This window comes from Manacus vitellinus, unplaced genomic scaffold (genome assembly GCF_001715985.3).
Source record: "Manacus vitellinus isolate BGI_N305 unplaced genomic scaffold, ASM171598v3 scaffold_15_pilon, whole genome shotgun sequence".
Classification (NCBI taxonomy): domain Eukaryota; kingdom Metazoa; phylum Chordata; class Aves; order Passeriformes; family Pipridae; genus Manacus; species Manacus vitellinus.
Window position 1 is genome coordinate 9,333,334 of NW_021939122.1, and position 24,672 is coordinate 9,358,005.

Genomic DNA, 24,672 nt, shown 5'->3' on the forward strand with positions numbered 1-24,672 from the left:
GCAGTGCATTGCAGGGTAAAAGTAGAGAGCAATATTGGCAATGTGTGGTAAAAGTGCATTTAAACACATCTCTAATGATTTTTCTTTTGTTGCTTTAATAACAAAACAGAAAAGGACTTGGTTTATTGTAAATTTAATTTCAAAAGCTATTTTTCCTTTGCTCTCGTAAAATAAGATTCCTTTTTAATCCAGTTAATTACACAGAAGTAGCTAGTGTGTGGGCTATTCTACAACATATTTGTATACTGTTATTTGGTTGTATTCTAAAATATAGTTCCTGGCTAAAAATAGGCAAATTTTTTTCCTAGTAAATGGAATGTAATTTAGTGAATTAATGTGCTCTGTGATATGGAAAAGGGAGATTTGGAAAAGATTTGAAAGTAGAAATTGATGGAACTGGACCATTAAAACAGCTGAAGACCTGGTTGATGTTTTGAAATAATTTTACTATTATCAATATTATTTGGATAAAGTCTTTATAGGCAATGGCTGTTTAAAGGAATGAAAGCATTTTTTGCACCTGTCTGGAGTATTCCTGTGCAAGAAGTCCCAGCTGGTAGAGATCAAGTGATGTTTCTGCTTGTGTAGCACCTGTTTTTGATTTCAGAAGGAAAACAAGAAAATTACTTCAATGGGTGGTGACATTAAATACAGCTGCTGCCTGGCAGAAAGCATGTTATCTCCATTTAACCCAAGTGAAAGCACTTCTACCTTTGCATCATGGATAAAATCAAAGCTTCAGGTGTAATCTCCCACAGGAAGAGACAGAAGGGGTTACATTCCCCAAAACTTTCCTGCAGTTATGAAATAAAATTTACTAAGTTTGTAATTTTTATTATGCAGAGGAAGATGGGGATAACCAGAAGGATGTTTTTGACAGAGCTGGCAAGAAGAAAAGGTTTCAGAGTAGAAAATGAGCTAAGGTAGGAAAATGTTTGTGTGTTTTGAAATAACAATGCTGTTTGGAGCATTCTAATTTAATAAATGCAGTCATACACGTGACTGTAATTGAAGTATTTGCCTATGTGTTTGGTGGATATACTTTACTCTTCCCACTATAAAGATGCTTTAGGATTTCAATGGCTGTTCCTAGTGTGTGGTTCATTTCTGCTGTCTTCTGAGCAGAGAGCAGGGAGAGCACAAACCTCAGCAAAATTTCTGATTTTTGCTTTTAAAATCTGTGGTTCTAATTTCTCTTAAGTCTGTCAATTTTAATGCTTCTGCATATGAACCACATCTTAAGCTCGTGTAAATCAGCCATTGTTTATGTCCCCCTTGAATTCAGGTTAAAATTAATCTAAACTTCGTGGTCAATTTCTAAAACAAAAAAAACCCTGAATATACAGGAATGGACAATGTGATGGGTTGAGGTGGGTATTTCTTTACGTCATTGACTGATATTATAGTATTTAATCTTTTTGCAGTACCCTGATGTGAATCTCAATGTTACTGGCTTACACTGTGGTACAATTTGGAAGAGCACTGGAGAAAAAAAGCTTAGGAGTAAAATATGACAGATGGAGCATTTTAGAGTGAAAATATACTCCACCTGCAGATTTGTCTGGTGGTGTTTCAATAATCCAACTCATTCTGAAGGAAGCCTTCATCCAAACAGAGGTTTACATGAGTGCTAGTTATATCATTATACAGTTTTCCAAATCTACATTTCTGTGTAGCTGAAGGAAAACCAAATATTGATCGTGTATCTGTATCAAGATAGTATACAACTGGATCCTCCCTATAAAAGCTCATTTCCACTGATTTTTTTCAATCTCACCAACTTTGAAAGCCTGAGAAAGAAGGGAGGATAAAATAATTTGTAAAGCAAGATTCAAGTAGGTATTGAACAGAAGAAGGCAATTAGCATCTGATACAAAACTAATTGGATTCTTGGGGAAAAAAAATAAAGTGTGCTGTTCTGAATCCCACATTAACAATCTCTTGAGGACTGAACAGAGGCTTTATCTGGGCTGCTTTGACACACAGATATTTATTGTCAATATTTCAGACTTCTGTAAGTTGCATGAGCAGGTGTTATATTTAATTTCATCTTAGCTGCTACTGGATAAAACAGAAGTATTTAACTGTTGATTTTTGGCTTTGAAAATGCCAGAGGAAATGTTAAATTTGTTATGCTCTGTGCCAAGAAAAAAGCACAGCTGTACAGGTACCAGAGGAAACTGGTGCACAGAAGCTAAACTGCTGCTGTGAGGATAGTGATGGCAAAGTTCCCAGATCTGCAGCTTGCTACAAATACATTACATATGAATATTTTATATGAAGTGAAATAAACCACAGGAAGCAGAAGTTCTATGTCTCTAACTGTTTTTTGTGTTGGGTTTTTTTTTTACTCAAGTAAAGATGTGACAGTTTAATTAAAGTAGGACTTAGCAGGGTTAAATAATAATAAACCAAGCAGTATTTAATGGAGATTCACTTTATTTACATTTGGAATCTTTTAGAATAAAATAAATTGGGATTTATTCTTTTTCAATGAACTCTGCTCTTCGCATTCCACTATGTGGACAGAAAAAAACTGTGCTATATCATGACAATTTTCATGTTTCTGAAGTATAGTACGTTCAGTACCTTTCTTATATTTCCAAAAAATAGTATGTTTATTGCATCAAAGAGTTATTTGATAACAGTTTTCTGTGGAATGATTCCAGTACTTTTCATTTTGCTTTCATGACTTGATGAATTCAGTGATTATTTGCTTGAACAAGGGTCACAGGGTTGGGTTTTTTTTTATTATTGGTCTTCTGGAAAGTACTTTGCTTTGAAAGGTTGTGCAGTCTGCCTTTAACAGCACACATAATTTTTGAACTCTTGCTAACCAGCTGTCTCTACCAGTGGTGCCCTGTCTGCTTGGACGGGTTGATGGCTTAACTTCTCCAGGTGTTACAGAGGGGTTGCAAAGCAATTTGTCAGCTCTGTTTGAAATTTACTGTATATGCACAAGGCTGTCACCAACATGGGCTAGCAGGAGGTCACAGAGGCTTGCAAATGGAGGTGGCTGCCATCAAAATAATTTATGTTACAATTCTAACTTTACTTCTATAAAAATAGTGTCAAATAGTGGCACTATCTGTCTGTGCCTTTCCCCCAAGAAGTTTAGGAATCTGTTGAATGATAGAAGTTAATGTTGACATATACTTCAGAGATACTGAGGTCCTACAAATTCCTTGAAAATAAAGAATTTTCTACATTATCTCTGCTGGCTTTCTGTGTGACAGCACCCTCATGGGATGTGTGGGGAGAGGGAACATTCAGAATCATTCAAAATTTCCTGTCAAGTTAGTAGTTTTCTAAAATTGCTGAGAAATATCAGTAGGCCAGATAAAAGATTACAGATCATGCCAAGTATGTATGTAATCTTTTTCTGAAACATAACTTTGTCCCTGTCCATTATTTTCCTGTGACAGGTACAGAAGTGTGTCTTTTTAATCATGTGATCCTTTCCAGTGTTATTCTAGTACACCAACCCATATTTACTTCAATAACCTTTGTGCTACCATACTTTTAGGCAATGTACACCATATAGTCTATTGAACAACAACTGAAGTTGCAAATGTTGTATTTACTAAACTATCAGTTTTGTAAGAGGCTTGGCAGCAAGGAAGTGGTGTTTAGGTGGAGCATGTTATTCATAAGATTTAATTAATGAACATTTGACAGTGCCATATGTAAAGAGCTTCATGTAAGTACAGAAAACTTAAATATTCAGAAATATATTACTTGCTTTAAAGCTTTAAATAATTATCATTAACAAACTTAATATTGCAAAGCTTTCACTCACTGATGAGAAATATTGGGAAGGGGCTGTCAGGTATCATCAAGCAGCCTTTTCATTATGGTACTGCTTGTGCAAGCTAAATATTTTCAGAGTTGCAAAGAATGTGCATTAGGATAGTGCCTTATGGAAGGTAAATGATGCTGAAAGAAAGAAAATGTTGCACTTACAGAAGCTGTCAGACTATAGTCTTTCCTCAAAACAGAGTCAGTGACTGGAATAGATTTATGGTGATATGAAAACATAACTGCTTCCCACATCCTAACATACAATATATACTACAATTTTCAGGAAGTAGATGGTAAGTAAATATGGAAATAACAGCTCTGTATCTGTGTACCGTTGGATTCAGGAAAAAAAAGAAATATTTTTGTGTGCTTCCTGACAGTGACTCTGTCACTCATATTGTGGCTGAGAACAACTCTTACTTGGAGGTGCTGGAGTGGCTGAAAGGACAGGCTGTGGGTGACAGCTCCAGGTTTGAACTACTGGATATCTCCTGGTTTACAGCCTGCATGGAAGCAGGAAGACCAGTTGATTCAGAAATGAAGTATCGTCTCAGGGTAAGAGAGATCCTGCGGTGTGAATACAGTAACATTCAAAATGAGCTGCTGCAATTTTCTTTTTTAATTTAACCTAAACCATATATCCTTGTGATATAATTTCTGAATTTTTGTGAATTTGAACTTTTTTCTCCTGAAGTTTACATGAGCAATTCACACAGTTTTAAGAGATTGAAAACATCTTCCATACCTTCTCTATCAGTGTCTGGTAATGTGAAGTTACTATGTCAGCATGTGTTAGAAACTGGTAATACACAATCACAGAGTGGTTTGGGCTGAAAGATCATCTAACTCCCACTGTCTTGCCATGGGCAGGGTCATCTTCCACTAGACCAGGTCACTTAAAGTCCCACCCAACCTGGCCTTGAACACTTCCAGGGATGGGGCATATACAACTTCTCTGGAGAACTGTCTCGCCGCTGTCGCGTAAAGAATTCCTTCTTTATATCTAATTGAAATCTCTCCTCTGTCAGTTTAAAGCCATTACCCCTTGTCCTGTCACTACATGCCCTTGTCAAAGTTCTCTGTCCAGCTCTCTTGTAACACCTTTTAGGTACTGGAAGGCTGCTGTTTGGTCTTTCCAGAGCCTGAAGAGGCTGAACAACCCCAACTTTCTCAGCCTGTAAAAGTTTATCATAAAACATTCTTGTATTAAAAAAAAAAAAAAAAAAGAGTGCTATTAAAGGCAAAATATCCATCAATGAGTCTCTTGTTGCGGTTTTGGTACTTGTGGTATTTGTTCAAATACTTCAATATCATGGTACATATCCCACTGAGAGAAGTGTATTTTAATGGGCTTTTGATGGAATACTTTACCTCCTCAAAACAATGCAAAAGTACTAAAACTTTTGCTGTTGTGAGGTGATCAGCTAACAGCTGGGTCCTTGAAGGACCTGTGAAATGAAGGCTGCTGTAGTCTGTGGACATGCATTTACAAACTTGGCACCATCAAATAAAATTGTACTAAGAGAAAGGAAGTTTTATTATATTGATGATTTGATGAATGGTGTTTGACCTTGGAGCAATGGATGATTAAGTTTTCCTCTGATCTATATCTGAAAAAAATCATCTCTAATTTCTTGGATTGGAGCACAGTGAGAAACAGTGGTATTCAATACCCCCAGTACAAACAGTAAATGATGAGGGTTTGGTAAGGATACCTGGGCATGCTGTGCCCAACATGGTGACAGCACGTGCCACTGGGCCAGGGAATAGGCTGTGTGTGGCAGCAGGATGAACCTGTGCCCTTGTTCTGCAAGCACTTGAGCCTCACAGTGATGGACTTGCAGTGGTGAAGAAATTAATTCATGTGGCGAGAGAGCTACAAGTCTGGTCTAAAACTCTGTGAAGTAAAATGAGGGATTCCCGCTGATGTCTGAGGGTCTGGATTAGGCTCTTTGTGAACAGTGACCCCACTGCAAAGTGGTAACTGCAAATGCTGGAACCGTGGCAGGATCTGCAGCGTGTGCTTCCTGTGAGGCAGAGAATGCCTGAATATTCAACAGCAATATTGCACTGTTGGCTGCTTCTTCATCCTGATGTTTAGATTAGGAAGGATGATTCCTAAATGCCACCGTTCCCCAAGAAAAACTGTAGCTCCTGATTATCTTTTTCAGTCATCTTTCATTTTTATTGCCAGAAATGATTTTCCAGGTTTTTACATAAAAGAATTACTGTTTAATAACGCTGTGGGTTGGAGTGTGTGTGGGGGGGGAGTGAATACACCAGGTGCAGCTGTCGCTCTCAGACTCAGCATGATTCCATGACAGAATATGTGTTTATATTTGAAATCCTTCCAATGAAATATTTTTGCAGTATATTTATAATATTTTCAGTGAATGTGCTGTAGGGAGAATAGACCAAAGAAATTAATATAAAAAGAAAAAAAAAAAGGAATCCTTGTAACTACTGCATTATGTTATCTCACAGGCCATAAAAATATAAATTCAGGGAATGCAAAGAAGTTCTGTAAACAAGAAATAAATCAGAAACATGAGCAAAATCCTGTGAACTTTGCTGAGAGTTTCACATCAGCATTAAAAATAAATTGAATTACTTTTTATGTACATTCTTAATTTCAGCACTGCATGAAGATCTCTAAATTCAGATATCTCAGGAAATGTCTTTTCATAATTTTTTTTCTTTTCAAAGCAAGAAATGTCTTTGTCTTTCTCTAAAATTCCTCCATATGTTTTTTTTTTGTTTGGTTGGTTTAGTCAATGAGAAGCTCGCTGCCTTAGTTTTCTTTTTATATAAAAGTCCTTTTGGAGTACTCCTGAAGCATAAACTTCTGCAAAAGGTACCAGAACTGTCAGGAGATGATTATTATACTTTGAGACTGGCTCTGCAAGTAAGAGCTTCTGTTTTTATTGCAACATAAAAATTTCATGCTAATAAATGTAGAGTACAATACAGAAGCCAGTGACAGCTATACCGTTAACTTTAAAGCTTATAGTTAAGACCAATCTTAATTATATATTTGCTTTAAAGTAACAGACATTTTTGTAAAGCAAACAAGGAAAAAAACCAGAAAGATTCTGGAAGTGCAGCAAATTTAAAAATAATTTTATTGTTGCAGTGTCACCATGCTAATTTTTTTTTTCTTCCTTGAGAAACAAGGAAGGTGTGAACTAAAGGTTAATTTTCTTTTTAAGTACTAGACTGAACTCATACATAATGCAATTTAATTGGAGTTTCACTGAAGACAAATTTGGTCCATTATGTCAGACTTATAAAATGTGAAATGAAAGTGAATTAACAAACCTTGAACTTGGGCTACATCATGAAGGTTTTGAGGTAAAAGGAATGGATTGCAGTGGGGGGATGTTTTGGGTGAAATCTCATCCATATGTAGTTAGCAGTAAAATTCCCATTAATATCAATAGCAGTAAGATTTCATCTTTCAGATCTTAAAGAAGCCTATTTGGAAGGTCATTCTTCATTCAGGACATTTGTTTTAATGCATTACTGGAAAGAAATGCCCTTTTCCATGCAAAACAAGGGGAATAAAGTCAGAGTTACAGACCATTAGCTAACATACTAATTACAATTGTCATTAAAGTACATCTTTCTGTGGTTGCGAATGATCCGAGAGATGCTCTGATGTTAATGATTTATAGAGTATGAAAGACTGGTTGACCAGATCTAAGATGGTCTGAATTATTATTGATTCATTTGGTAACAGCTGACTTTTATATTTAATAGCCATCATTTAATTTAATACTTTTTGGAAATGCAGTAGCTGAACATCCACTTTAAAGGGAATTCAAAATATTTCTCTGGCAAATGTACGTCTTTGTCCAGAGGCACCTTTAGCACCACAAGCAGATGGGTCTTCTTGACAATAGCAGGACGTGGACACTGACATGTATGCAAGGGCATCCCCACGTGCTAGAAATACGGCTGTTTCCTGGGTAATGGAAAAGAAAGAGGCAAAGGGGAAGCTTTCAGAGGGACAAAAAGAAAGGAAGAGAACCATAATGGGCTTGGCATATTCAGCAGCCCTAAGAACTGTGCTGTGACTCCATCTTTTCTGCCTTTTCCTCAGTTAGAACCCAAAAGTTCGTAGTTATTTAGTTTGTTTGTGGTTTTGGTTGGGTTTTTTTGTTTGTTGTTTTTCTTTTGTTGTTGTTGTTTTGGTTGTTTTTTTTGTTTGTTTGGTTTGGTTTTTTGTTTTGGTTTTTTTTTCTCCTAGAAAGCAAAAGAGACTTATTTCTTTGAACAAAGGATTTTCCTCCACATTAGGAAAAGGAAGTGCCATCTTTTGATCCCTTGCCTTATCGTGTGTCAGGCAACCCATATTTAACATTTTCTGAGGCCTTTCACTCTGTTTTCTTCTGAAAGAGAGAGGCTGCAACTAATTGAAGAGATTCTTCATACTGTCAGTCGGAGTTTCCCAGAAAATAAAATGAAACTTATAAACTGGCTGCCACCTCTTTGTAAAATGCTGGGTATCAGTGGACTTTATTATTTGATTAATGCTGTCTGGACTTTACAAAGCTGCTAGCTGGTTGTATCTGTGCACCTTATTCACTGCTGCTTCATTTTCTCTCTGTTATTTCCCTGTGTCATTATACTTCTTTGTGTGTTAAAAAAATAATTTGACAAAGGGCAAAGTAGTCCTCCACAAGATTAATTCTGTAATGAAGCCTCTCTGCTGTACAAACTGATGTTAGTGGTACAGACTGATTTTTCTGCTTATACCATGTGTAAAATGTCACTGTGAAGGAGTAGCAAGTGACATTCACCATTACTGCAGCCTGGATATGGGGTACAAACTTGGACTAGCTCTAGTGATTAAGTAGCCCACATTTGGAAATTTTTCAGTGGTTGCCCCTGTGCAGTGTACCATAATTTCATTTTCATGTAGTAATCTGAAAAAAAAATAAAAAGAAGAAGGAATTTTAATGCTTATATTTTTCTCATTGCTGTAGTTGTTTCTTCTCAGTACTAGAAATTGTTTTTGATGTAGTGAGTTTCCAGGATTCCCCACACTGTTCTACACTGTAACTGCTATTGATGGAACTTTAGGTTTGTCCCATAATCTGTACAAACAATTTTTTCCCATCTGGTTTTCCCACCAATAAGCAATATCAATCCTGCTCATGTTCTACTGCTGATAGATCATCTCTATAGTTCTCATGCAGGCATCATAATATTCCCTAAAAATCAGACTATAGTACTTACTGTTTGATAGATGTTTTTGCTGTTTTCTCTCCAAAGTTTCTTCTGTTGTTATATATAATCGAGTCCCTCTAGTTAAACACAAAACTCTTACTGATTAAAAAAAATGCTAAAATAACTTTGCCAAGGCAGGAGGAGGATGTTTATGCTCAGTCTATCACCCTCTTAAATGCATAAATTTTCTGCATTAATTTTGCTTTCATCCACAATGTCAGGTAATGCTGCATGTAGGGCTCTGTGCTTTGTGTGTCTGTGTCCTAATGAAGACAACAGCTTGTTATATATTCTATTCAGTAACATTCTGTTTGTTCACTGTCTTTGCAGCTGACACTATATTTTCAAGCAGTATATTAGCACTCATCAATCATAGTTTATGTGATTTAAAATCAATTGAAAAATATAATTCATGAAAGCGTGCAAAAGTGGATGAGTTGTGTTGTTGATCCTGACTGAAACCCATTTTGGTTATTCCCAAGAGTGGTCTTACACCTAAAATGGCTTTCTTCCTTTCATTGTATATTACAAAAACTACCATATAATTCACTGCTCCTTCAGTTGTGCAATGCATTTTGTGTGTGTGTGAATGCTGATATTTAACTACTCTGTATCAAATACAAAGGCAATTTAGCATGAAATTATGTGGAGGGGGGGTGTGGTTGTGAAGGCACATGTTTATAGGTTTGCTAGCCTTTTGTCTGTCTTTGAATACAGGGGAGAAAGGGCTCATCATACCATTGTTGGGGCAAAAATTTCTTCTATGTGTCTTTGTGATTTTTTTTTTATTGTTGTTGTTTTCCCTGTGGCTTTGGATAATGCACTGCAATATCTTTTTGACAGATCTGCCCAAAGTTTTCAGACAAAATGACAAATAGCAAAAAATGTACAGAAATGCTGAGGACACCATGTGTTTCTGAAGTATTTCAGATTTGGCACATTTAATGAAAGCAAAGGAGTTGGGTATATAAAGCAGCAGAAGAATCAGTGCAAAATTGTCTTTTTCCTGGTCCTCACTGGTCAGGACACTCACATATTGAGGACTCATGCTCAGGACTCTTTTGCCAGTGGGAATGTGTCTCTGTATCCTGTCTTTCAGGAGAATTCCCTTTCCATCCTTCAGAGGTGGATTGCCTGGTGATTAGGTAATGCCCATTAGAGATTTGGCATCTGGCTCCTTTTCCTTGATTCAGTGAACATCTGAAAATGATGTCTGAATTGGATCAGCATGTATGGGAATTGACTGAGTGAAAAACCACATTGCAAAGTGAACACTGTCTGTTGAATGAGAAAAGGATGGACATTACTCTTCTGTAGCTGTTTGTAAATGTTTCCTTCACTCTAAAATGACCCCAAAATAGAACACTTATCTTAGCGAATTAAATCCAAATAAAAAGGTTTTCTATCGTTTTACCTGCAAGAGGGGAGAAAACCCTATTTTCAAGTCATACAAACATTTTTCCTCCACCACTGAATTTAGCTACAGATTGAAAAAGTCAGTTATTTGAGAATTTATCTTTTTTTAATTTTTTTTCTCTTTGATCTAATATTCCTAATCTTATATTGAATAACCTAATGTTTTCTAGGAAAATATTCTGTTCTTTTGAGCTTATCTGCTCCTAAAACTTTGTAGTTTTTCAATCCTACTGCAACAGTAGGAGTAGTAGAGACATGCACCATTTAGATGGACTTTTTTTTTAAACGGCAGTGTGATTGAAAACTCTCTGTAAGAACTTACTGCAGAAAATCAAAAATCCTAATAACCACCAGATAAACTGGTACTGTCAGTGCAGGCAATGTAAAATCAAATGTTTTTCCTAGGAGGATAGTAGGATCATTACTATTCTCTTGCCTTCTCTTTAAAAGTACATATTTTGGGCCCATGAAATGTATTTTTTGTATTTTTAAGCTATTTGACAGGTGTGCCACCAATCCTTCTTTTTTTTTTTTTTCTTTTTAGGAGCAATGTCAATCTCCTTTGAATACTCCTGAATCAGAAGTGCCATCATGTATTGCAAGGAAAGTATCTCAGTATTCATGCCAGAGGAAGACGACTTTAAATAACTACAACAAGAAATTCACGGTAATACTAATTCCATCCATGAAATAAAAACTAGTATAAGTAAAATAATTAATATAGCACTTGCATCAGTATTTTCTATGATGCCCTCAGCAAATTTGTTAGTAAACAGGCAGCACAATAACAATTAAAAAAAGTTATAAATCTGCCATTCTTAAATTAAAATTGAGTGCAAGCTTAATTGCATCCTCTAAGTATTTCTGAAAGCTTAACACAGTGGATCTTTAAATACACTAATAGCTTGTAAACACATGAATTTTTAAAATAAATGATAGAACAATAATCTGAAAATGTCTGTCTTTTAACCTTTCATCACAGTCTTATTTGACAAGTTAAAAGTGACGATAAGCAAAAGCTTGGTTTAGGTCAGTCCAGGGTACTTCACAATTGCTATGCTGTCTTCCAGTTTGCTCAGGTGTTTGCTTCAAAGTATGATTCTAAATTTTAGATTTTCAGTTCTGTAGTTATGAAAACAGATTGCATATTAATTACTTTAACATGACAGCCCCCCCCCCCCTTGAATTGTCTAGTTAAATAAAAATCTTGGAGACTGCCTTATATCCTGGTTAATGCTCATAACATTACACATTTCAGCGGGTACGAAGAGCCTGAGTCCTCTGGTGTAAATTCCACTTAAGTTTTATTGTGCCTAATGTCTCCTCTTGGCTGGCTCCAGGTACTCAGTGACCACTATGCAATAGAAAACATTTGTCAGAGTCTCTAATGTAGTGTAGTCTGAATATATCTGGCATATTTGTATGCATGTGTTTTGATTATAACAATAAATACTTCCTCATTTTTTCTAAAGCTTTATTATTTATTTTGTTATTATTTATAATTGTTATGATTCTGCCTTGTATCTGACTATAAGTACACACAAATCTTTCAAGTAAATATTATTTGTAAGATCCATATGAAAAGAATAGCAATGGATACCAGTTATTCGTGAATAAAAAACATTTACAAGGTAAATACTAAAACCTCTGAGAATTCAGAACTAAAGATAAACCTACAAGCAACTCCAAAATTACCTGAGAATGCACAGTTAAAAATTAAACAACTTAAAATTTGCCTTGTAGCGATGCTTTGAAATAATCATCAATTATATCAATTCTATAGTACTGTTTATGGTACTCAAATATGTTAAACTATTTAATTATTTAATAAAAGTCCCTTTTTGAGCAACATGATCGAGTTTTTGAGCCTGAGGTTGGACTAGAGACCTCTTGAGGTCCCTTCCAACCCCAGTGATTCTAGCATTCCCCAAACTCCTTCTTTTGAACAGCGATTGTGCCCCACCTCCTGTTAGAAAAACAAGGTTGTGAATGTTACCATTTAACCTCTTCAAAGCAGTCATTCTTTTTCACTGTTTACAAAGATCAAATACAAGCTTCTGTGGGGGAAAATGTCAGAGCAAACATTGTATGACTGAAAGATGATGTAAAGTACTAGCCTTCTTGGAGAAAAAGGAATTAAGTGTCTTAGTTCTACAGTTCCTGAAAATGGTGGAATGTGGGAGTCTGGCTCTTTATTGAATTTTCTGTATTATAACATTTTGTCAGACATTCTGAAGGTAAAAAAATTAAAAGTAATTAGGATGGATAATGGCAAAGTAAAATGATTGCCCTAGAACTCACAAAGTTGTTGTTGATTTTTAATTATCATTAACATTTTGAGCACATGCATTTTGAGTGGTTTCTGTTATACGTGTGTTTCACAGAGGCAATCCCTAAATTACTTCTAGGTTTATCATTGCAGCAGTCTTAATGTCAGAGTACAACTTGGATTTGATAAATTAATTTAGGTGAACACATTAGAAGCAGGGCTGTTTGATGATTGGAGCACTGAGACTCCCTTCTGTTGTCCTATATATCAAACATTTCTGGGTAGAAATTAGGTTTTGTAGCAATAAAGGTGTCAGTTTTTCATCTTCGTACTTTGACAGCATGCTGAGTTCATGCTGTATTTTATTTCTAGAGGTGCAACTTGATAATGCCTGTGAGTCTGCCTAACATCTGCATCTTGAGAGTTGTAATGGAAATCCTTAGGGCTGTTGCTCTTGTCCCTCACAATCAAAGCTTGCAATGACAGCTAAAGGACTTGGGTGTTTATGGACTACCAGTGCTGGCCCATTCCCTGCAGGCCTGCCAGTTAGTCTGCCTAATGTCACAGGAGCCTGACTTTTAGATTTGCTGTTGTTTTGTTGGTCTTCTATTAAACTTGTAATTCACGTTCTCAAATAAAAGTGTTCCAACAGATTTTCAGTGCAAGCACTTAGCAAATGCACTGAAGCATTGGCATAATTCACTTGTGCATGCTGTGGGCAGCCAACCATTAAATGACAGATTTTCCCTGGCTCGATACCATACATCCTGAAAATTAGGTCCAAACTATCTTGAGTTATGCGTTGATGGTAGTATTTTATTATAACAACTTTATTTCATGAGCCAGGGTTGTTCCCTTTTCTTACGGATTTTCTGTTTTCTTTTGTTAGCTTGACAAAATTGCTTTCTGATCTTGAGGTACAAAGCTATTATTTGCTTATGCATTCTTGGATGAGCTCTTAGATTCTTCCTTTTGCTAGGCTTTGCCCTGATATGCTGTATCAAATTCCTCTCTCTAATAAGTAGTAGTTGTGTTTGAGAAAGTTACATTGAGTTTGAGTTGTTACATTGGAACAGTCACTAATAGGCAATGACATGCATACAAGGATTTGGATGGGCTTATTTCTTGGAAGAGGCACTTCTGGGGACTTGATTTCTGTAGAAATTGATAATTTGTGATAATTTTAGTCTGGAGTCCTGCATATATTTCCCCATGAAAGACCACTTATTAAAACAAAATAGCAGAGATTTGGTGAGAGCTCGTGAGGAAAATGTGGTGGATTAATACTCTAGATGCAATGTCTGTGTTCAACTGTCTCATGTTTCCTTTCTGTTGTAATAGCCAGAAAATAACTTGCAGAAAGTTGCAACAAACTAGTTTTATACCATGGCAGAAGTTACAGAAGGGGTGGCAAAAACTGTGGAGGTGTCAAGATTTCGTTTTTATGTTCAGTATGGGGCAAATTCTAGCCAGATTATTTTTTATGAGCTGTTGAGTGATAAGGCTTGTTGTGTGAGGAACAGAGTAAGTATGTCAAACTGTGTGCCAAGGAGGAGACAGTGGCATTGTGTGTCAGCTGCTTCAGACTTGGGCTTTGTGCCGTCTTTGGGTCACTGTGCATCATGTACTGTGGCCTCATGGTGTGTAGGATGAGAACCACTGCCACAGGCTTTATTGATTTGGGTGTTCCAGGAGTGCACCTGAATGCATAAACCTGGCTCCATAGGTGAATGTAGCTGTTCAGATGGGTAAAGCTGCAAAACAAAAGAGCAAATCCTTTCAGTGGAGTCTGTACCTTAGCATGTTTCCTTTATGTTTGTCTTAAACATTAATGTTATTATGGAATATAATATTACAATATTATTCTCTGGCTCATTTGGAGCTAGCCTCCCTCTCCCACTGAAAATTTGCACTTGGGGGCTGCATTGTGTTTTCTTGTGCTAAAATGAAAGGAGTCATTCTACTGTGCCTGAGAGGGGTTGCTGGATTTGAATATTAATACCAGACTGCAATAAAATTCAGAAAGACATTCTTTGTGAGGAAAATACAATTTAATTCTTACAGAAGAAACTAATTAAGTCAGAGGCAAATGGTTCTGTGATTCTGAGGCTTATTGCTAATGCTGCTGAATGTTACTTTGCTTTGGCTGTTACTCACGGTAATGAGAATGTGGATGTTTAGCATGGGAAAGACGCCTGGCTTCTTTTCTACTCTGTCAGACAAAAAATATTCCTTTACAGTTTTTTTTCTTTCCTATCTACAGAAACATGTATCAGTTATGCCAGTGGCTCAAGCAATTATTATTATTCCATTTTAAAATAGACCTCAGAAGAACCTCAACGTTAGTTTTATAATGAACTTGGGAGCTGTACAGTAGAAAACCACTAACTGGATACTTTTAATAACATATAGTGTCTTACTGACGTAGTTTACTTCAGTAAAAATTCTCCAGACTGCACCTCAAAACTGCAAATTTTGTAAATGTATACAAAGTATATACCTATTCAAAATTAACTGATGGTTTGGTTTTAGGAGTAAATTTCTCTTCTGATTTTTGAGGTAAGTGGGAGTGTGCTCCCTAAAATACAGAGTATAAATACAGCTGTACCTTTCAGCAACCCAAATTTTTATGTATGTGTCAAGTCTATGCTGCTTTCTTGGATTTGTGTATATGTGTAATAGACATTTTGTATTTTATATTTCTTATCACACTGTTTTTCATCTAGGGCAGTTATGTGATTAACTAACTGCATTTTTGTGCTGTGTCAGCAGACCTTTTTTCACAATTGTATTGCTTTCTTTTACATTATGTGGAAAAATATGGAAACTTCTCATGAGTTCCACTCTGTTTTAAGGAATGAACCTTATATTATTGGTTAATAGGAGGAGCAGCTGAAGCTAACATAATTATTTCTGATAATGCAAGGACCCCGAGATCATGCACATTATGCTATTACATTATTCTCTCAACTTCTTTGTTTCTCCGGCTGTGTAAGATAACATGTTAAAATCTTTGCATCTGCGCAAGTATTGGGCTTTTCAGTTCAGATAAAAAAAAATCAGACTGAACAAAAAATGAATAATTTCATTTGGTTGGAGGTCACTTAAGTCAATGCTACAGGTTGGCTCAAATTGTTTAATTCTTCTTGAAATAAGCACCTGAAAGTATTTATTTTCTCTCTTGGTCTATCCAAAAAGTGTTCACGTGGCATTTATATCTTCCCACTGAAACACAAGTAAGGATTTACACTGGGGAAAGAGAGAAGAAAATTATTTGAATGAAAGAGGCATTCTAAAACTTTGATCAGTTTTGAATGGGCATCAAACACTGGTGACACTGATGTTATGAGAACTAGGACCCATCCTTTGGATTTATAATTTACTAAATAAACTTCAAGTAGAAAACCATTAGTGAGAGGGAAAGCAATTTAACTCAAATTGCTTTCAGAGAATAATAGTTTTTCAAACAAGTGTCATGTAGGATTTTTAATTTTTTTAATCCCACTTTGCCATTTAGCTCTTTGGTGAATTAAATTTACCTGTACAATGGGATGTTCATATTTTTTAATTTGTGCTGCAGTAGTGTTTACAGGCTCAAGTGAAATAGGAGCTTTTTTTCTAAGAGATGCTGTACAAGCACTTTGTAAAAGACAGTTCAAGCCCTGGAGTGTTCACAGTTCTAATAGGCAGTGAATGAAAGATAACAGAAGCAATGGCAGGGAGGTGTGAAGCAGCTTTCCAAAGTTTCTACATCTATCACCTTCCTTATTTTTAACACTACTCAACAAAATCTTTGTGTACTTTTGGATCTGACCCACCAGAATCTGGAGGTCCTTTTAACCCCCAGATTTTTCCATAGTCCAAGTCTCACAAACATACATTCCACAATTTCAGACACAGAAGTAAAATTTGCAATAACTGAAGAACTAAAATATAGCCCAACTATCACATTTAATTAGAGCAGACCCTGCAGAATACCCTGAAGATTATGAAAATCCCGTGTCCTGGAAATGTCTAGAAATTTAGTTTCCTTTTAACTGGTACTTTTAAACAGGAAATCTGAATGTTAATCTGATTGATAAAGCAATGGCAAGGTGCTTAATGTAAGAAATATGTAGGTTTAGAATAAAGGAGGGGTCAGTAATCTTTCCTTTTTATGTCACCATACGTAGACTTCACCAGAGATCTACTAGATTGCAAAGATTTTTCTCAGCTAATATAAGAGTTTTATAGGCTTTTCCCTCTGGAATATTGTTCATTGTGAACTATATCATTCTTAAAAAAAATAAAATAAAACTTGGTCAAAAAGAATGTCAGAAGCAGTTTTATGTAAAAAGACAGATCTGTAATTAGTTGCAGCATTTGCAGGCAATGGGTTTTTTTTGTACAGGGAATAATGAATATTCAATAATCTTTAATTGTTTATTTTAAGGAGCTTAATGAGCTTCACAAAGGCAGGAAAACACTGAAAAATGCAAACTAGAATCATAAAAAATGCTTTGATTGTATTTTCTCATTGACTGTCAACAGCCTCTGAGTAAAATGCTACACGAGATTGTCTTTTTCAGTAGTGATGGTGACACAGCTTTTCTGAAAACTGCCCTCCTGCTAGTAGAAAGGGACTATCACTCTCTAAAGCAGTAGTGGTGCTGGTATATGCAGGCACATTTATCACGATGGCTGATTATTCAGTGTAGAATACAACTATTTAGATGTGCATGTGAGAGGCTGCCTGCAGGGAGTGAGAAAAAAACATCCCCAGACTTTTTGAGCATCCTAATCAAGAGCAGACTTTGCCAGTCTCTGTCATTAATACATACTGCTGAGCAGCTACTTTTGAGAACTATTTTCTGACAATGTTTATCAGTATAGACTATTTTAACAAGAAGGTAGCAAATCTGTCTTTTTAGTTCTGCCTCTGATTAATGCTGTTAGTGCTAACAGGAGTAGGAAATCTCTTGCCAAACACTGCTTTCTTGAGTATTTATGTGCACAGATTATAAAGAGAGAAAAAGAAAGCAAAAGTAATCGTAATTTTGTGAGTGGAACAGTAAATCTCACTTGAAGCAAGAATTAGCATCTTCTACGCCATAGTAGGAAAGAATTTTTGAAGCTGATAAAGAATAAAAATAGTAACAACTTGGGAGAAGATCCAAAAAACCCCATAGCAGAGGAAACATCTGACTCCTGTCACCCCACTTATAAAATATATTTTCCCATTTCCTTTGCAGTACTCTCAATGCTGTGTTTTTTCTTCCATGTACAAACTAGGATGAATCCTTATTGCTCATGACCTCAAATTGGTAGTTTCACCTTTTCCTGCATTAGTTCTCTTTCTAAATGGAAACTATAATGTGCACCTGTCTTTTACCAAAAAGTATGTAGTTGCATACAACATAAATAAAGATCTTAAATGTGTAAAAAAGAATAGCAGTTGAATAAATCCAACAATTAGCCACTGTAAGAGCTTAAACACAGCTGTTAAGAAGCTAAGGTTTGTGCATTATTTTTCTAATAGATTGGTTTGGTGATTTTTTGGTTTGTTGGGTTTTTTTGGGTTTTGTGGTTCCCCCCCCCCCCAAAGGAGGACTCTCTCCTTTCCCTTTGATACCCTGTACCCAAGGGCTAGTTGACTGTAAATGGTAGTCAAAACCTCCAGATCAAGCATGTTGCTAAACAACTGTCTTTCTCATGAAGTCTTTCATGAAATGTTATGAAAACAGAATTGCACAGCCCTTACTGATCAGAGTAGCTGATAAATAAATATGCAGCTAAAGGGAGGATTATTCCAGTGCAACAGACAACAGGTTTCTGATTCTTAGATCAAGAAGCGAAGTTATGCTGGTGATGTAGAATAAAGCAAATTATCTGCAGCAAGCCCTGATTATTTTTATACACTTTAACACATTAGTGCAGATAAATACAAGGAAAGTGGTTTTGTTCAGCTAAGGTACCTATTTCTTCTAGAGAGATACTGTCAAACCCATTAAGATCTCATATTTTTTTTTTGTTGAGAGGGAAGTTTTGCAAATCCTAGGGTCAGTAAAGACAATGTTTTCTTGAAGATTTTGAGCAAAACTTTCATTTTGCTTCAATGAGACTATAATGTTTGTAATCTAAACAACCCATCATGTCAGATGGTCTGTTTTTTCTAGAACTGACCAAACAATGAAATGTAATATGTGAAAGGTACATTTAATTTGAAGTTGTTCTGTTTTAACAATGTAAATGATGGTAGCTAAAGTAAAATCTTGTTGTGGTTTAAATCAGGCAGTATTCCTTCAATGCACGGTGACAGATGCCATTCTCTATTCTACATATGTAATAAAGAGTTGACTTCACTGGATTTGCTGTCACATCAGTTAGTGGGCTGGAGACAGACTCACCTGGAGATATTACACATGTAGCATTTAGGATGTACAAGGCTTGCTGGTTTTTACTTGGCTTTATCTTTGAATGTAAAGCACAGTAATGCTAAGATAAAAATCAAAGCAAAATCTAGAATCATTTTGCTTTATACAAATTAAATGAAATTTGAGGCTAAACGTGAACAGTGATCCCATAAACACTGAGGGCAGGAAAAAGAATTTTAATCTTACTCTTTCCTACTATCCACTGTAGTCATTGCTCTGGAAAGCCATTTACTGTCTCTCACTATCTGTATCACAGGGTGTTACTCATTCCAAAACATTTCTGAACAGGCACTTGGGCTCTAACTCCGTGAAGTGGTAATTGCAGGCAGATACAAACTGACAGCCACTTCTTTGGGTTTTTTTTTTTGTAATGCCTTGTGGGTCAAAGAGCAAACAAGAGTAAGGTGGAAAACAGGAAGGATATGCAGCCAACTGATGCAGTGGAACACAAGGCTGGGATTTGCCAGCTGCTCTTGAGAACCTGCCTGAAGAGTAGGAAGTGGGGTCTCTGGCAGGAGGGCAGGACACAGTGCAGTGCGGGCGCTTTGCAAGGCTGGTTCCTGGGCTGTTCTTAGCCTGCCCTGGGCCATTTGAATCATGCACAGGAGCATCCTGAATGGCCAAGTGTGGGATACATTTTAGGTAAAGATTCTGAACAGTGAAAGTCTCCTCTGGAAACTATACATTTTTAAACGTTTCTGAAGAAACTGCTTAATTTTGCAGTCTTGAAAATTTTTGATGTTTGTGAAAGGTTTCACTAAGAACTTGGATTTCTGGCTGCTAATCAGCTACAAACCTTTGTAAGTTCTTAGGTTATTCACAAACTTATTTTGCAGCATTTGTTCTCTCTCAAAACCTTGTATCCTATAAGGGGAAACAACAACAAAAAAATGCCTCTACACCACTGTGCAGTCTGTTCCCTGCATTTCATTTCTAAAAATTGCTGCTATCAAGTTAGATAGATGGAGATATGTTTATATATATAAGGAGGGAGATAGACCTCAAAGCTGCATAAATTGCATATGGATAGTTTAAAATAAAAAATTTATATGGACATTCTCTAGGTATTTTTGAGTGCAATGTCAAATAAACCAAACCTTGGACAGCTGAAGAACCATAAAGAAAATGTGTTTCATGGGTTATACATGAGGAAAACGTCTGTTTGTTTCCTAAATTACTAAATAGAAGCATGGCTACATGTTCAAAAAGAAGGTGGTGGTTTCCAGTGTTGCCACAGACTCCTATTTGGTTGTGTCTGAAAGTGCAGATGTCACATACTGGCCTGCTGGATTATTAATGGTTGAGCATAATTCTAAAAATTATGGCTCTATTTCACCTTGATTTAATAAGATCTGCACAAAATAAAGAAAGCACATCTCACAAAAGATTTTCAAATTTGTTACGGATCAAAATATTTTCATACATTTGTTTCTAAAATGAAATTTTATGATTCCTGGAAAACTTCAAGTGGTTAGAAAATTAGGCTGTTTTTTTATTTTTTAGATGAACTTTCTCTTTTCATGTTAGAGTAAAGAAGTAATTCTTGAATTAGAATACAAAGTAACATTTCTAAGGAGTATACTGAATATTTTAAGCTTTTATTAAACTTTAATTTTTCTTTCTATACCTCCCCCCACCCCAGGATGCCTTTGAGATAATGGCTGAAAATTATGAGTTCAAAGAAAATGAAATATTCTGCCTGGAATTTCTGAGAGCAGCTTCTTTGCTGAAATATCTTCCATTTCCAGTAACCAGAATGAAAGATATACAAGGATTGCCCTGCATAGGAGACCAAGTCAGAGATGTCATTGAGGTAATGTACTTCTGAATTATCTGTCAGTTGATTCTTTTACAGATCTACATTTAGAGGTCACAGAGATCAGCATTGGTATCTGTGTGCATGTACACAGCCTTCTGTATTTCCTGTAATAAGGATATATTTTCCTTGTTAGTAAGAATGGAATGATTTCTGGAAATCCTTTGTAGTAACATGACGTTCTGCCATGGAATCCCCACCCTTAGGAATAATGGTAACTAGTGAGTAAATACAAAGTGTTAAATAGTGCAGTATCAACTTTGCATGTAATTTTTAAAGGCTTACACTGATTTGGATGCAACAGGTTAACTGTTAATAGTTTTGCTCATGTGACTACTCCCCTTTGCTCACCTGAATGCTTTATTAGAAATACTATTTTTGCAAAACTGCTAAATATTTTAGTACTTCAATGTTAAATCCTACCTTGCTATAGCCAGTTATATATAGTTGTAGCAGAGCCTTTTACCCAAGTGATGGATGAACTTTGCATTCTTCTTGGAACTTTGAGTATTCCCTACATTTTTCTCTACTTCCTAGCCTTTTCAGGACCCTACATCTTAGGTGCTGTTATTCCAGCAGGCAGCTGATGAGAGGGTCTCAGCTGTCTGGAGGGGTCATTGCTGAGTGTTATGCTCCTTGTTTGCCTCATTCCATCAGTTAAGAATGTAGCCTCTGAAGTGCTTTTTGTACCTACTACCTGGGAGCTGGGAATTCAGTTATGATCCCACAGAAAATAGAGTGATTTATTTGGGTTATATTGATGGGGTTTTATGTTTGTTTTGGTTTTAGTTTTTATTAGAAAGACTAGAAGAACTGTACACTCAAGAAAAAATATATTTGTTCTTACAATGCTTTTACTTTTAGGAGAAGTAAACTAAACCAAATAATGAAATCTAATTTTCAGGACAAGTCATTGGTAGTTTATGATAAATAACTACTTTCTGGCTGTGAATTTATGAGTAAATAAGTACTGTGAAATGTATTCCATGGTCTCAATTTCTACTTCATTCTTGAGTAAATTTATGAGTAAATAAGTACTGTGAAATTTATTCTGTGGTTCCAGTTTCTCCTTTATTCTTCAGTAATTTTCTGTCTTTAAAAAGATTCCAGAATTTGATCCTGATGCAGTAAAACAATACGTTTGCTAAGGATTCTTTTCATGTTTGTACAGATTGATAAAATTTTATTTTAGATTATTTGTCTAAATCTTATCACTGGGGTGAGATTTTACAATTGTTTTTTAAATTTATTTTTATAAGTAACATTTTTCTTGTTTAGGAGATTATTGAAGAAGGAGAGAGTTCTAGAGTTAAAGAAGTGTTAAATGATGAGCGATACAAGGCATTTAAGGTAAATCCTTTGAGTTTTGCTGCTGTAGTTTAAAATTTCCCTCCCTGTAGTAGAACTTAGACATAACCATTGATTTTATTATAAAGGAACAACTGATATCAAGTGCAAAGAAAGAATGGTCTTAAATAAAAAGGAGATTGAGGAACTGATAAAGAATGATGGTGAATCATTTTCTATTTTTAATTAATGTGATGCATATGTAGTTGCTCTTAAGCTTGAACTAAACAATCCCTTTTTCCTGAGAACTAATGTAATGCATACTCTTTGCTGTAAGTTTAATTGAATGTTGGGTTTATTTCTGCCTCAGTTGATTATCATTTTGATGCTACACCATCTTATTCTCGCATTAAGAAAAAAAGCAGGTGAAAAAGATGATTCAAATCCATTATAATTCTCTTTGGTGTGAGGCAGAAGGAAGAGGACTGGAGATATTTCTTTGTTAGGCAGGTTGTAGAGTCATAGTCACGCTACTTCACAGCTGCAGGGAATCTAAACCACGTAAATATTGCAGTTCCCATTTCTGAAATGTTCATTGAATTCTCCATTGGAAATATATAAACTATATGTATATATATATGAACAAATATATTTTTCAATTTTATCTGCAGTTTTAGTCTCTATAAATATACTGTTTCTGTCTTCAGAAAAAATTAAAACAGAGTAAATCAAGTGTGACTGTTTCATTCTCCCTTGCATTACTCACTTTTACTTCAGCTATCAAAAGGCTCTTCCATTCTCTCTGACCTGTGATACACATATGAACTGATGTCCAGTGAAAGTTGCTAATGTATCCCTAGCAATATTCAGAAAAGAGGTGTAGATTCACATGGCAGGATTCACAAACCAGACTTGCTTATTAATTCATGATTGCACTATTGCATGATTGAGGATCAGCCATTAAATCTGATATTTTGGGGGTTTAAGAAAGTATCTTGGAGATTAGAATAAAACCTATCAGGGGAAAAATTGTCTCAAATACTCTCTATGTGTTGTTTCATATGCAAAATTGCAACAAACTTATTGGCCAAACACATGTCTTGACATTTTGGTTAAATTGGTTGTAACTGGTTGTTTCCATCAATTTTTATGAGTTTCTAAGAAAGCCAAGAAGAATCCCATATTAGTGAATTCCTAGATTTTACTGTTTAGCATGGTCGTGGTGACTGCTGCATCACTCATCAGGACTTAAAAGGTCACTGCTGGCCCCAGGACCATAGTTATCAAATGACTGAATTAAATTATAGTCTATGTTTTAGATATATGATCCTTGAATTGACATGGTCAGTTTGGCTCCTTATAGAAGTGGATGCTCCAGAAAATGAGTTCATGTAATTTATTTCACGAGCTGAAAAAAACCACTGGCTGTAAACACAATCAAAAAACAGGCAACTGGCTACTTGTGCTGCACTGCTGGCAGCATCTCTCAATTGACATCTATAAATATACCAAATAATAATGGATCTTTGTATGGAAAGAAAAAAATGCAGTGTTGTTTTTTTTCCTAAAAATTTGAACAGTGGCGCAGAATCCATTTTCTTTAGTTCTCTGTCCCAACATTAATTAAGTCTCTTAGAATCATTTAAAACCCAGTAATAGACCCTTTTGAAAATCTTTTAGCACCAGCAAAAACATTAAAAGATAGCAATGTAAGTATTTAAAAAAAGCACATTCTTTCATAAACACCCATGATTCAGACAAAGAAGAGGTAGTTTCATCCATTATATATCAATTGTAGAGTTATTCCTATTTAATATTATCCATGATTTTAATTTTTCTCTTTGCTTTATCTTAATTATTTCCAATGAATTAATTTCTTTAGAAAAACACAAAATAAAGCTAGCATGGTTGAAATTCAGAGGTTATAGATTCAATGGAAAACAGCAGTTATTTGTGTCTTACACAGCAAATCATTGAATTCCATAAATGTACAAAGAAACTATGGAGAGCTTCAGTATTGACAAACTGAACATAAAAAATGTGCTTTCAGGCAAGCATGAAAGTTTTCCCTCTTGCTTTTATATCGCTATTTATTGTTCATCCGCGATATTGATCCACTGAATAATGCTTACAACTGTGACATTTTTGCTTTACATCCTTTTGTGGGGAATAATTTAGTGTACAAAATTACTTTGGAATAAATGGAATACAACCACACAGAAACTTCAGAGAATGGTAGATTTGGGCATTTTTGTTTTGGTTTTTTTTTTTTTTTCTTTTTCCCAATAGGCAAAATAGTAAAATATGTACTCCAAATAAGATTATGAGATGTATAGGAATTTCGCTTGACTCATGTGAAGACTGAAAATCATAAGGCTGTTTGCAATATGCAAGAAAACAAAAGTTACAGTTTTTACTTGAGATGGAATCCCATTTTG

The 24,672-nt window shown here is 35.6% G+C and overlaps 1 protein-coding gene across 1 annotated transcript in view; it reads left to right on the forward strand.

Annotated features, from left to right (window-relative positions):
• The first annotated feature begins 720 nt into the window (after nucleotides 1–720).
• DNTT (DNA nucleotidylexotransferase) overlaps nucleotides 721–24,672 on the forward strand; it is an 86,551-nt gene continuing 62,599 nt past the window's right edge. Inside the window, exons 1-5 of the mRNA XM_018069200.1 lie at nucleotides 721–923; nucleotides 4,182–4,356; nucleotides 10,994–11,116; nucleotides 20,774–20,944; nucleotides 22,226–22,297. Coding sequence (XP_017924689.1) covers nucleotides 721–923; nucleotides 4,182–4,356; nucleotides 10,994–11,116; nucleotides 20,774–20,944; nucleotides 22,226–22,297 — 744 coding nt within the window. The remainder of the gene's footprint in view (nucleotides 924–4,181; nucleotides 4,357–10,993; nucleotides 11,117–20,773; nucleotides 20,945–22,225; nucleotides 22,298–24,672) is intronic.